This window comes from Propithecus coquereli, unplaced genomic scaffold, assembly GCF_000956105.1.
Source record: "Propithecus coquereli isolate 6110/MARCELLA unplaced genomic scaffold, Pcoq_1.0 Scaffold483, whole genome shotgun sequence".
NCBI classification, from domain to species: domain Eukaryota; kingdom Metazoa; phylum Chordata; class Mammalia; order Primates; family Indriidae; genus Propithecus; species Propithecus coquereli.
This window is the reverse complement of record NW_012150652.1, coordinates 1386220-1400649: the sequence shown is the minus strand read 5'-3', so window position 1 is coordinate 1400649 and position 14430 is coordinate 1386220. Positions and strand designations below refer to the sequence as shown.

The 14430-nt window shown below is 42.7% G+C and overlaps 1 protein-coding gene across 4 annotated transcripts in view; it reads right to left on the bottom strand.

Moving 5' to 3' along the window:
- Positions 1-14430, bottom strand: part of TENM2 (teneurin transmembrane protein 2) — an 888605-nt gene that overhangs the window by 227371 nt on the left and 646804 nt on the right. For all 4 annotated transcript variants that reach the window (XM_012655757.1, XM_012655758.1, XM_012655759.1 and 1 more), the window contains one exon: positions 12212-12450. In XM_012655757.1, coding sequence (XP_012511211.1) covers positions 12212-12450 — 239 coding nt within the window. The remainder of the gene's footprint in view (positions 1-12211; positions 12451-14430) is intronic.

Sequence of the window (14430 nt, the reverse complement as noted above, 5' to 3'; positions counted from 1 at the left end):
CAGGCCACAGAATGGTACTGATCTATAGCCTGGGAACTGCAGTACTATAGTTACTCAAAGGAATGTTTTCTCATATATTTTTCCCTCTCTTTTGCATACTTGCTTTTTCTTATGGTATTTACTTTATTTTTCCCACTGCACAGAAAACATTCTCTGACATTAAGGTCTGCCCCCTACTTGGCCTATTCACATGGAAGAAAAATTGGCCAAAATCTGACAGCATTATGTGTGCGCTACAAAGAATTCCTTCCGTGTTTCTCTAATTCACACCTAGTTTCCTTTCATGTTGGGAGTCTCTCTCACCATCTCTGCCGAGAGATTCTAGACCAGCTCTTCCAAAAAAAACTCCTCTCATATAACCTTCCTGGTAAGTGATTTTTGCAGGGCATGACGACAAGCCAAGAACCACTTCAGTCCACTCTGGGTATCTCCCCAATCAGCCAGTTCTTTCGTTTTGTTGTTTTGTTTTGTGGTGTTGTGAAAGACACAGGCACAGTGAAGTTTTTGGGTAGGGGTGAGGAGGCAGCAATGTGTAACGAAGAAAGTATTTCAAAGGGCGTGGGCAAAATTAGCAAGGGTATTCAGACATGCAATTTCAAGAAGAATTCAGGCTTGGCTTTTGTGTGATCTCTGTAATTTTTTTTTTTTTCATGTTTTGACAGTATTCTCACTGGGTGGGGTACACAGCTTGTTTAATAAATCCCTTAGTCATACAGACACGACAGACAATTCTTTTTCTTCCTTCAGGATTAATTGAGTCACAGATCATTTCGCCGGGTCCACTCTCTTGTTTGCCTCTGACATTAAAACAAGCCTTCGGTGCTTCACTACAATACGGATATCACTGCCAGGTCAGATGACCTTTCCAAAAGGCTGAATTTTTGTCAGTTTTGAAAAGAAGATTAAAACACTATGCAATCAGTATTTACCTCCCCGTAAAAGAAATAGAGACATTTCCTCCCAGACAGGGCCAAGTCCATGAGACCTGAGACAGCACCTTCACTCCAACGACCTTCCACTGAAAGAACCCAAGGAGGAGGTGGGGGAGAGGGTGCAAAGACGAGAGTCTGGAAAAAGCCACAGATGGGCAGACTGGCATATTTTTAAAAAGCCTAAAATGAAATTAACTGTATTGTCATTTCATATTATGTATATTGCTTTTAAAAAATTAAACTTGACAGAGCAGGATAAATCTGGACTTCGCCCAAGGATATTTAAAGGTGGAATGTATAGTGTAGGGAAGAGGAGGGAAAGGAAACAGTGCATCCGTATCGGTGCGAATGAAAATAAATATTGCGAAAGATGAAACCTTTGGAAGCAGGACTGGAAGTTGGTCTTCTGAAAGCCGAACCACATCCACCTGTCAAAATAGCTCATTAAACTGTGCACAGATTCAAAGATGCCTCCGATCAGAGTATTTGAAGCAGGGTCTGTGGGAATAGTGGGGGGATGTGCACCATTTGTACACATCCCTTCTCCCCTTCCCTCCCCTTTCACCACCCCATTCTCCTGTCCTCACCAGTAGCCGTGACCTGCACGTATCCATGTCCTGTTGTAGACCAGGGCCTGCCCCACTGGGGATTAGGAGACTTTTCTGAGCGCTGGCAGTTCATTAATCCATAGAATTTGACTGGGAGCTAAAATTGTTGGGTAACCTCAAATATCTCTACTGGACCTTTCTTCATACCATGAAAATAAGCAAAATAAGGCAGGGAAAGGATCTGGTATAAAATAATTCTCCTCTGTCATGCAGCTTTTTGATCAGGATTGACAAGAAGACCTTCAAAAATGACCTCGCTTGATTAAAAAACAAATCTACTTGCTCTCTGGCATCAAGAATCATTCCAATGACAATGCCTTTGAAGACAAAGGTGATTTGGAACCCCCAGCTTTTGGTGCTGTCTTGGGAACCAATGGCTGTATTCATTCTTTCCATCTCTTACATCATTTTCAGTAGTAAGGATTATAGCCGAATCACATGGATATCAATTAGACACAATAGAAGATAAACCACCTCTAGTACAAAATGATTTTGTAGGATAAGTTAATTTTTGAGGCCCTCCTTTATACTATATTTGAAATATAGATTGATGTTCAACATTAGACACATTACTCTCATCTATTAGGCAAGAGTCTGCTGTGTCTATAAACTCAATTTCCTTTATTGTGGTAGCTTTCTGGTTTATTTGGATAAATGTTGAGCTGTCCACTGTTGTTTATCTAAGTACTTCATGAAGGAACCAAAAGTTTAATGATGTAAGATGAGGTAGTAAAATAGCACCTCCAAGCAATTCTCAACAATTGTTTTTCATCTTATTACCTAGGTTGGCCTTGGACTTACTGGTTCAAGAAATTGTGCAGAAGATTTTATGTAATTTGGTATATGCTGGCTGTCATTTTCCCCCCATACATTTGTCTTTTAATTGTTCCATGTTTTATCCTGATTGATGTATGGCATTTCATAGTTTGTGTTTCTAATTATTCTATTCACAGTGTCTTATGTCTTTTTCTTACTTCTTGTCTTAACTTCATCCCACTCTTTCTGGTATTAAGTCCTCTTTCTTAGCCTCTTGACTTTTCACTGCTGTGGTCCCAAGAAGTGTACACTAATTGTAGGCCAGCTTTTTTGTTTTTTCTTAAAACCTTTACAGTTTTTAAATTTGGTAGAATATGTCTTCATCTGATAAAAACAGACTGGATAAAAATAGACACAGATGTCTTCAATTTCTTATTCTATGGTGGTTAAACCACTCCACATTTCTAGGGAAAAAAAAATGGTGATTGACCATTGATTCATACCAATGAGTTAATAAAAAACATTTTAGTATAAAAGCTTCTGTTCCCTGATGGTCCTGGGAAAAACAAAACTCAGGTCATGGCTGTGTATATCTGATTAACACCATGGCATGAGTTGTTTATGAAAAACATAACTTACTCCAGGCTCTTTAAACTTTCCTATTAACTGTACCATTTTATGGGGCTGCTTATTAGACTCTAGGACCAGGAAAAAATTTCAATAAAAACGTCCTGGATTCTGAGATTGGGCAGCAGATTCCAGCACATGAAGTGACCGGCCAGTCACTTGCCAAAGTGAAATTTCTTGCTCAGTGGGAAAGCATAAAATTAACATACGTAAATCTAAACATGTAAATTTAATAAATTTTAAATTAATTAAAATGAAATTAATAATATCAAATTAATATGCAGAGTTAACAAGGAGTTTTTTCATGGGAAGAAAGAATCTTAACCCATAATTCTCTCAAGATTCAGGAAGTCTACAAATCTTGTTATTTAAAGACAGCTTAAACATACAACATTTAGCTAATTCCCCAGAAGTCTATGTTTGTAAAATTTGGGGCATAAGGCAATTTTAAAAGCAGTTTTGAAAATGTATCTAATTGAAAGGCACACAGAACTTCCTTGAGAGATGTCATCTTGTTTATCACGGCCTGAAGAACAGAATGCGTTTGACATATTGCCACTTACCTTTCCCCGCGGCACATAGGCAAGTCTCATCTAAACTTCATTAACGTGACTTTAAAATGCTCATGGTGTAATATAAGTAAGCAAACTGAGAGAATTGCATCATGACTGCAAAGGCAAAAGCAAGGTGACATGCCCTTCTTCTATAAAGATCAGAGTCCCTAGGGGAGTGCCAAACATGTTTGCACAAATCTTCCCACAAATGACCTAACTCAACTGAAAACCAGTCCCAAGGGAAGGGCCTTCCCTAACAGCTGCAAAGAAAATCATGATGAAAGAAATGCAAAGGTTGGAGGCAAAGCTTGTCCTCCCTTCTCATCCATAGCTTTGGTTTTTAGGGAAAAAAATGCCTTTGAAAGATAATACATACTATGTTTCTTATCCATTTTTTTTTCCTCTTTCCAAGAAGGGAGGACAATATTTTCTTCAGCAAAGCTCTTTTCTTACCAACATGTAGCTTAAGTGCTGGTACATTTTCTGATACCTTGTGATATTTACCTATTAAGGCCAGAAGGTTGAGAATATAAAAAGAGAAATTAGCAGAACATGCAATGCATTATTGTCTTTTTTATGGTAACATTAAGTGTGTTAATATAGTTGATGGACTATTTGTTCTCTGAATGCAGAGGGTTTTATTATAAAACATCAATTTAATAAATGACTTGTTAGATAAGAAAAGGGCTCAGACAAAAATTCTGGGTGTCTATTCTTAACAATCAAATTATGAATTTTCTATAAAGGAATTTTCAGTGGAGGACACAAAGAAGTCTGGTTTAAGGTGACCTTAAGAGAAAGTTTGCTTTGGATCAAGTTTCTGTCATATGAGGCTACACAGCTGAGCAAGGCATTTCGGAGCACAAAAGATTCTGTATGGCTTGTGTACACAGACCTAATTCACCATATAATAGTTCTTTTCTCTACTTGGTGCCTTGTAGTGATTGCTTTCATTTCTTAGCACATCCTCATTTACAGAGAAACAGCCAACAGACTTTCAGATTTATGCCATTATTTGCTTCTTCACCTTGAACTCCAACGAAATTCTGCTACACTTTTGTAATCTGAGTGCCAAAGGGTGGCTGTATGCCAGACACATACACTTCCCAGTTTCACTTAGCCAGCTCTCTCGATTTCAGGGAATCACAGATTCCTGCTAGGGGGCTGAAATGTGGTGTCTACCCAGCCCTCCTAACCGTTCCTTTGCCTAAATGCTTTCTAACTTGGAAATGCAATTTGGGAACAGAGGCAATTACATCAGGGAACCAGACGCTTCCCTTTGCATGGAGGAATGAGGGAAAGTAGGGATCAGGATTCTGGTTATTTGGAAAATATCTTCAAGAAATGGTCCAACTCCGACATAACCCTGATCAGCATTCATTAAATTCAATAAATATTTCTTGATTGCCTACTAGGTCTACTACAGGTCCTAGGTAGTGCCAGTCATTATTCTGGGGATACAATAGCCCAAGCACCTGTTTATTTTTCTCATTGGACCTGGTCTAGGACTGTGGTAGCTAAGGTAATAATCACAATAACTCCATTTAGTTCAGCTTCTATTTTATGCCAGGCATGATCATGTTCCACTGATTCTAAGACTCAGATTTTTTCATATTTTCACAAGTCTGAAATCAGAATTTACCTTATAGTTGTCTTACAAGGACTTTGTCGCTATGAACGTATCTTTTCTCATGGTTGTTCCATCAATTCAGGTGGTCTGTGTCTATCTCTTTCCAGGTATATAATACAAAAATTATAAATGCTAAGAAATCATGTTACAGCTTAATAGATGCCTTTTCCCCCCATAGGGATGCACAGTAATGGCACTTGTCATAATTGACGTCATATTGATTTGAAGAAGAGTTATAGGCATCTACCATTTCAGTGAACACTTGAAGCATCTTTACAAAGTAGGAATTATCCCCATTTTTAGGATGAGGAAACTAAGGTACAGCTCGTAGTCATACGGCTTTTAGGTATACAGGTCAGAATTCAAGCCCAGGACTCTCTGACCCCAAAGTTCATGCACGTCTTTCTATTAATATTACATCAAGTTGCTTCTTGTCTAACCACCAAGGCAAGGCAAGAACTTCTGCAACTGTGTTACAGATAAAATGCAGAATGAAATAAAACTTATTTACAGTACGTTAGAAGCTGTGCCAAGAATCCTAAATCATGAAATCCTAAGCACAAATAAATGAACAAATGAAAGACCTAGAAAATAGGGAATTTTAAAAGCTTTCAGCGGAAGCTGAAGGGTCTATTGACTCGGGCAGCCCCCTAATGGGGGCAGTCAAATAAGTAGGGTGTGTGGAGACAGCAACAATGATGTTGCAGCCTCCTGTTTCTGCTTCTGGTCTGATGACTGCTCCAGAGAGAATTGCTACCGAGAGGAGGTCCAGGACAAAGGCTTGAATGGTGGTTCAAGGGAGGGCAGGTGGCCAACGCTCCACATTCATCTACTCAACACATACTCTGTGGACGCCAAAGTCCTTGCTGGCAGATAAATACCCATATCACTTCCTTGTGGTTCTTGAGGTGCACAGGGTTAGGGCTGTAGCACCTGCTCACTCCTCTCTGGTTCTGTACTAAGATGTTCTACAAAGTTAGGACTCGAAATCGCTTCTTGGTCTCATCCCCAGTGTTTGCTTGCGAGGGTGGGAGAGCCCTGCATTGGCCAACCCTCCTGCCTTGTGGCAGGTATTTCAGGGAGGGAAGCAAAGACTTCTCACCAAGCTGCCGACCATCCTGAACCATTTCAAAGTCCTCCAACGTTGCACAAATTGTTTTAAAAGAGGCCATATCTTTTCCTGAAGCAGAAGATTTCCTCTTTTCTCAATGTGGAACATGAGATATAAAAATATTGCCACATGGCTGCCAGGTGACGGGGACCTAAGCCAATGAATGATTTAATTTACTTTCCATAAATTGACAGGCCCTCTAAAATCAGGTATACAGTTAAGCAATGGCAGTCCCACTGCCAAAGGCTCACCGGTGTGTGAGCACTGACGGGACTTTATTACCAGGTTAAAAGCACATTAGCATATCTATTAGATAAAAAGTCCTGTTACTAACATTGGAAGGGATAATGTAACCGGGTCCCCTGACTTGTTTGTGGGCAGCCCGCTTTTCTCAGTTTGACCATCTGGAGCCTGGGAAATGAGCAGAAATGTTATCTGCTGGACTGTCCAGATGTAATCATTAGCATTTTGCCCTTTAGATGTGGGAGGTAAATACACAATTCGGAATGCACACAGGAGGGCGAGGGTTCCCACCTCTCCAGACAGCCAAAGAGCAGTGAGTTTCCAAGAGAAGATCGACATTGTCCCTAGACTGCAACTTCACAAAGGATGCCAGGTAAGTGTACTGTTCCCATCATTTTCTGTCATTTTCTTTATGTTTTTCCCAAACCTGCTCTGTTCAGTGAGATGAGAATACACAAAATAGCAGCCGAGAACGCAGGATTCATCAGTATGAGTCTCAACATATCAATTTTCAAGTGTAGCAACTTTAAACACATGGTAGGCTTTTAGTTTCCATAGAAAATAATCTCTCATTGTTTTCAAAAGAAACTGAAAGCACCCCAAATTACCACACTTTTAACATCCTGACATGTTGATGGCCCGCGTTCTTTCCAGATCAAAGTCAGAGTGGCAGAAGACAGAGCGTTGAGCAGCTTGCTTAAAACATAGTATTTCATATTTGGCAGGAATTACTGTAGTGAAAAAAGACAAGGTGACTTTCTAATATATATATATGTATTTTAGTTTGGCAGAGATCTGAAGAGCTAAGAACTAATTTAGGATGACATAAATGCTCTTATCTTTCTCTCTACCTCCTTCCTTCCCCACCACGTGAAGAGTCTTTGACAAAAGCTCGGTGTATGTCTGTGTTGTTTTTCACTCAGGGGTGATAGTCTGGGTCCTACGTCATGCTGAACTGTTGTGTTGACTCTCGTCTTGGACTTTCTAGGATTATCCAGATTTAAACAACAAAGTCATACATCAGAAGCATCTTTCGTCCTTGATGTGGGGTAGCCCTGCAAGAACTTCTGTGCCTTTTAAGGAAACTAGATCCAGTCCAACGTTAACCTAGGACAAGAAAGCAATGATGTCACTCCCTGACCCAGCACTGTTATATTCAGTTGGAAAAATCTCAACAAAGAAGACGTCAGGTGCCGAGTAACTTTTACAAACAGGCAATGCTTTTGCAGAGGAACCTGGGATAACCGAAGATTAAGGACAAGCGAGTACTAGGAAAAATGACTAGGCAATTCCAACCCCAGCCATGGTTTGGAGCACTGTTTCAAGCCGTCTAGTTGAAAGCTATGCTATTAAGATGGAAAATTTTATCCTATAGAAAGTTTTTAATTAAAGAGAAAATTGGCTTTCTCTGTCTACTTTTTGGTTTGGGCCAGAAAGTCACATGAAATTACTCATTATGAAATGGGATCGCAGTATCAGGAAATGTCGATCGCATGCTTCATTGACAGTGGACATATGGTTGGACTCTTAGCCAGTTGGAAAGCAATTTTTCTCAAAAAGATGGAAACACCCTGAAAGGTATTCTTGGGAAATGAGCAGCAATACAGTCAAATAGGCGTTGACAAACCATGGCCTGTCGACCAAATCTAGTCTGCCACCCCTTTTATTATGACGCATGACCTAAGGAACGGGTTTACATTTTAAATGGTTGAAAAAAAATCAAAAGAAAAATAATATTTCATGACACTTGAAAATTACATAAACATTGAATTCCAGCATCCATAATTAAAGTTTATGGGTGCGCAGTTATGCCTGTTTACATCTATGGCTGCTTTTGAGTTACAACAGCAGAGTTGAGTGGTTGTAGCTCTGTGGAACATGAACCCAAAATATTTACTATCTGGCTTTTTGCAGAAAAAGTTTGCAGAAGATAGTTGGGAAAGCAGAAATATGAGGACAGGATGGGAGACTGAAGAAGAGGGATGGTTTCTATCTGCTGTGCTGAAGACGATTCAGGAAGGAGAGGAACCAACTGCTCTCCCCTGCTAAGGAGGACAGACCCAGATAAGGCGAATTAATGCTACCAAAGGGATCATTTAAATTTCAAACAGTATCTGAGAAATTAGCAAACTAACTGCAATCTTGAGGAGAGAGGGGTCAAGGGAAAGACCTTTATAGGCATCAGGAGACCAAGGGCCTGGTCTTGGCCCTGCCACTACCTAGCCAGGTGACTTTAGACTCTCTGGGCCTCAGCATTGATGTTCGTCTAATGAACTTAACATGCCAATTTATTTTCTGCTAGAGCATAGGTTGGTGACTGGGGATATAATTCAAATTGAATAATTAGATAAAAGTGCTTTAAAGGAAATGCTTCCAGTTCCAAGCAGGTAGAAGGTTCTAACTAGTTATTGTTATCTACACTATGAAGATAAAAGCACAGTACATATAAAACAGGTGAGAAAATCTATGTTGGGTACGTGATTCAGAAGCTTAGGGCTATGGAGGGACTTCTTGCATTACAGACAATGGAAGTACTTGAGCTGCCCGAGGAAGAAAGACACTTCCCGAGAGGGGAACTCTCCTGCGTTTCACAGCCAAATTCTCCTAACCCAGTATTCCCTGGGATACTGATTCCCGTTCGGGCCAGGGAGGGGCCGGGTGGTGCATAAAGTGGTCGCCTGGTGGTTTATGCAGGTTTTCAGAGTAATTTATTCTGGGATGTCTGTACACTGGGAGGATCCGGCACAGAGAGGGTCTGATGGAAGAGCATCTCATAAGGGTTCTCTGACCCGTGCTGTGCGAGTGGGGACTGGGGCGTCTTCCCCGAGCTGGTAAAGGCCCACGTCTTCCCAGCTGCGCAAGGGCTGGCATTCCGCCTTCACATCCACCCACAGGCCTGGATCTGCGGAAGAGCGTGTCAGGGACTGCACTATTCCAAATTGCTCATTTCTGGAAAGTCTTCTCTCTGCGGGTTTGAACATGCAAGGAAGATAATTTGACTTATTTGTCACAGTGCCTGGCAGGCCTGAACCTACCGCCTGTCCACAAATGTCCTGGGGCTGATGCTTCAATTTCAGGACCTGTCATGTTGTAGTAGAACGCGGAGTCACGTGTGAACCAGAATGGACTCAGGTCTTAAAAGCGCGGGTCTCTTCAACAGGAGGCCTTGGTTTTTACGTCGCCTTTCTGCCCTTCCCTAATGGCTTGTTTTCTAGGTAGGCACAATCCCTTTCCTCTGTGTTTGCAATGCACTGTTTATGCCCCTGCAGCTTTGTAATTAATAATATACTGCTTTTCATCTTCAAAGTGATTTATACACATTAATTAATCCTCACCGTACTTCAGAGTTTCTGCACGTAAATAACCATCCTAAACTTGGGAAACCAAGACTCCAGAAGGCAAACGACTCTGCCCAGGCCCAGACAGGCACTCCTGACCCCTCACCATGTCTGCGGACCTGTGGTCACTTCTGAGAGCAGCCCTGTAGGTCCACACTCACCACCATCGCTGCCGGGTAAATTAGCCCATTACCTCACTCATTTTGAGTCATAAACTATTCTTCGATACTCCAGGGTCAAAGCATAATCTTACCTAAAGCAAACATAATAGAAGATGATGGATTATAAACTAATAAACCATCCTGAGATGCTCAGGTCCACCGTCCAGTAGCCTCCAGACTGAAAATAAATATATTTCCTAATCCATCACTTACCAGTTATGCACCCGATTAAAACATTAAACTCTCACTATACAGTTTCCCATTTATATGATCGCCCTTACAGAAAGCTATTATATTTTAACTATCAAGCCCAGTAAATCAGACAGTAGCCATCCGTCTCTTTCCTTCAAGTGAGTAGGAGGCGCACTGGGGATGTTATCGACAGAGGCAGGCAGTGCCGCGATTTCTCTGTCTGCACTCCCTGTGGTGCCTGCTGGTCCCACAGAATATTAAGCCTGAGAAGTGAACACATGGAACCTATCTGAAGTTTCTGACACGAAGCCAAATCATGCAAAGACCCCCAAAGGCACATTCAATCTGCTTCCACCAAGCCCCTGAACAGCTACCTGGGGAAGCTCACAGAGCTCCCTCTAACGACACAAAAGACTCTACTCAAGTGACTGACGGGGACAACAGACATCCTTCCCCCTTTCTCGAGCCAATCTATCACCCCACCTTTCATCAAGAGGTAAGAGAGAAGCAGATATGACTTGAAATTAGGGGTACTCGGGTCTCAGACAGTTGCCATGTAGAGCATAAAGAATATTGCAAAACCCTAGATAAATGCGGTGGTCCCTTTTCTGGATGTTCTTGCTTTGGGAGGGCGGTCCTGAGAAATGCAACTGGTAAGGAATACAAATGCTTATTTTTCCACATCAAGACAAGCATAGCCGTAGTATGGACGAGTGTGAAAAATTCACATCAGTTGCTGGCTCCTACTGGTCTGCCTTGGGCAGGGCCCAGGTCTCTGGGAGTGGACGCTCACGCTCCTCGGCCACGCGCAAGCTTAGGTGGAAAGGCGTAGGGAGTGCTGGCCAGGCTACTCTGGCAGGCAGCAGGCAAGTGTGCGAGCTCCCACTGCTGAGAGAAGGGAGGGCTTATGTTGGGGGCAGGGGCAAGGCCGACATGGTCAGGGTTGCCTTTTCTTTTCTCTAAATAGGAGGAGTTTTCCCATACATTGGGAACTGTTTCAGAGTCTGCCTCTTTTAGCTGGCGTTTTACAGGTTTGCTTTGCAACGTGGCACAGCCACACTGGGTGGGTCTGCCATCGCTGCCCTGAAAGCAAGCCAGGACCGTCAAGTGTTTCAAATAAACTGACACAGACATCACCATGGCCTCTGCCTGGGCCAGGAGATCTGCCTTTGGCAAGCTCAGCTGACAGAGCAGCAGCATCGGGGCCCTTCTCCGGGGCCAGGAGCTGCGAGCAGGCTTTGTGTCCAGCCTGCGATGCTCATTTGCGTGTGGCCCCCTGCCCCTGAGCACTCAGCATCTGCTGCTTTCCGTAGTTACGTGGCTACACCCCGTGGTTGCAAACCAGTATCCTGGCGCGGGAAGACAGGAACTCCAGCGACTTCACCAACCCACTACCCCAAGCCACGCACTGAGTCACCTGGAGCACAGCCACTAGCAGAGGTGAACCTGATCCAGACCCAGTCGCACATGGAGAGATGAGAGCTGGGGCTGAGAGGACAGAAGCAAGAGAAGGGACGTGGGCAAGGTCAACCGCACCTCGGCGATCTGATTCCGTACAAAGTCCAGCCTCTCCTGTTTCTGTTCCGCAGCTCTGAAAATAAGCTGGCTGCTCTGTCTTTCCCTCGAACTGAGATGTTCTCAGGCACACTGACCACTGTTCTTCTATTCAGTTTGTGGCTGAAGTTGGCCAATATTGCACGCATTTCAGAGCACAGACCTGGGTTACAATCCAAGCATGGACAAGACCAAGGCTACTCTGGGAGTGAGGGAGGGACGTGTGGGAATGACAGCTCTCGGCTCATCTCCAAGAGAGGAATACAACGAGGATGCTTAATTTCCCTTCTGAAAAATGTCATTTAGAAACATGAAGGAGAAACTCATCAGATTTAAATGGATTTCGGGAGGGAGAAATCACTCCCATCCATCACTCATTATTATGTCTTTCAGGAGCCAAGAAGCAAATTGTACAGGCAACAGAGGTCCTCTAGATTCACAAGTCCATGGCCTCCTCCCCACGCTTACACACCCGGGATTGAAGAACAAGGCTGCCCTGACTTACCTATGAAATACGCCAGCAAGATGGCCAGGAGGAGGGCGGCGGCGATGGCAGAGAGGGCGGCGCATTTCCAGCTGCAGTATTTGGAGGGCTTCTTCAGCTTGAAGGCCTTCCTTGAGAAGGTATTCCTGGGCAGCAGCCGGGGCGGTGGTGTGTAAACGGTTCCTGAGGTCAGAGGGTACCCCGGGGAAGAGCTGCTAAACAGGGGTGTGCTCCCCGAGGAGGTCTTGAAGAGGAAGTGCCTGCAGGGAAAAAAGAAAAAGTCAGAGTGGCCGTGGGTAGCTAAGGAGCAACAGTTAGTTGCTTTTTTTTTTTTTTTCCCCACTCTGATTTGTATAATCCCAGTATAGTCCTAGTTAAATACCCCGGAAGGGACAAACATTACATTGGATGGTGACATACATTCGTTCCATAAACTTGCATAATTTTCTGCTTTCACATTCGCACCTAGATGGTATCTCCCGCAACAATCTTGCAAAGTACTCAAAGCAAATATGAAAACTGAATGACTGTCACTCACTCGCAGATGAAGAGGATGAGGAGGAGGATGTTAAATCTTATCATGTATTAGATACCTACTATTGAAAGGCACTTAAAATATATTGTCATGACTATTTATCAACTAAGTGTTATAATATCTCTATTTTTAGATAGGAGACATTAAGCTTGGAGCAGTCAAGCAACTGTCTGAGGATTTAAACCCAGAGCTCCTGTCTTTTGATAAAGTCTGTGTCCTTACATGTTACCCTAAATTCTCCGTCTTGACCCTTGTTCATGTGCTATTTTCACCTCCCCCTCAATCCTGCCTCCTGTTCTGAGACTGCTTCTCTAGGTCATGTGCTCATGGTTATTTCTTTGCGACCATCTTTGCCTATTAATTGAACAAGACGCCCCTGGTAGCCAGAGCTATGGTGTGACAGCCACATGGCAGAACCAAATAGTAGAACAAAAAGTATACAAGGGGATATAATGCCTCCTCAGGGGTCAGGAGACTGCCACTCTAAGGACATGTCAAGGACCATCAAGTCTCTGATAGATTATTCTCTTTCTCATATGTGCTATTTGTAAGACTTCAAATGTGACTTGCCGTACCTTGTTTGAAATGATGACTTGTCTTCTAGGAAATGCAGAGTGGACTTTAAGGCAGGGGTTAAGTAGATGCTAGAATCCGAGCAGCTTGGAGCCAGCGTGTGTGTGTTATTTTGTACCTTGTTCATCCTCAGGTTCTTAGGACCCAACTCAAAGCCCAATATGCACGGGAGACTTTAGTAAATGAATGAATGAATGAATGAATGCGGACCTCTCATTATTTTGCAGTTTCACTCAGCTGCAATTCTAAGATTTCAAAATGTTAATACAAGTATTTCCTTTCTCTTCACATCTTCAGTAGGTGCAACTGTATTTATTGACCGCTCACAATGTGTTAGTTACAATGCTAAATATTTGACTTTCAACTAAACCTCACATTACCCCTAGGAAGGGGGCACTATTATTCTCCCAGTTTTACAGATGAGAAAACCGAATCTCAGAGTTAGTTAGCAAGCAGGACCGTTGGGCTCAAACTCCAGTCTACTTGACTTTTCTTTTTACATCTCTAAGTTTTTAGAAGCTCTAACCAGACCTACTACACCACACTGCCCTGGCCTCTGGGGGTCAGTGGGCTTTCCCAGCAGGATTCTGAGGTAGGGTCACCGTCATTGCAAATGTCTGTATCTTGGTTGCTTCCAGATAAAACCTTGAACATATTTTAATCCTTGACAGAGATCAAAGGAGCCCAGGATGACTGACAATCATGTCAGAAAATGAGAATCTGATTGGGGAATTATTTAACACAGCTAACATGAAAATAAACAACTGATATTTAGTCTTTATTCATACTGTAAGTATGTTCAGTTATCTGAATAAAACCCAGAAGTTTGATTCCACAAATAAGGCTTTGGATTCCTTGTCTAGTAGCTCTCTTCTAATGCTCCAGATCATGAGAATCTTGGAAGAGGAGTCGGTAGGCGTGGTGTTTAAAGCAGCGTTTTGGAGAAAGACAGACCTGGATCGGAGTCCTGGTGGTGCCATTTCTGGACAAGGGAGCTCACATAAGTTACGTAATGTTGTTCTTGAGAACCTCCATCTCCTCCTCTGTACTATCGGGGTAATAAGAATGTAGGTACCTTATATCTGGTTGTCATGAGGATTATACAAGATTATGTAGGAAAAGCACTTAACCA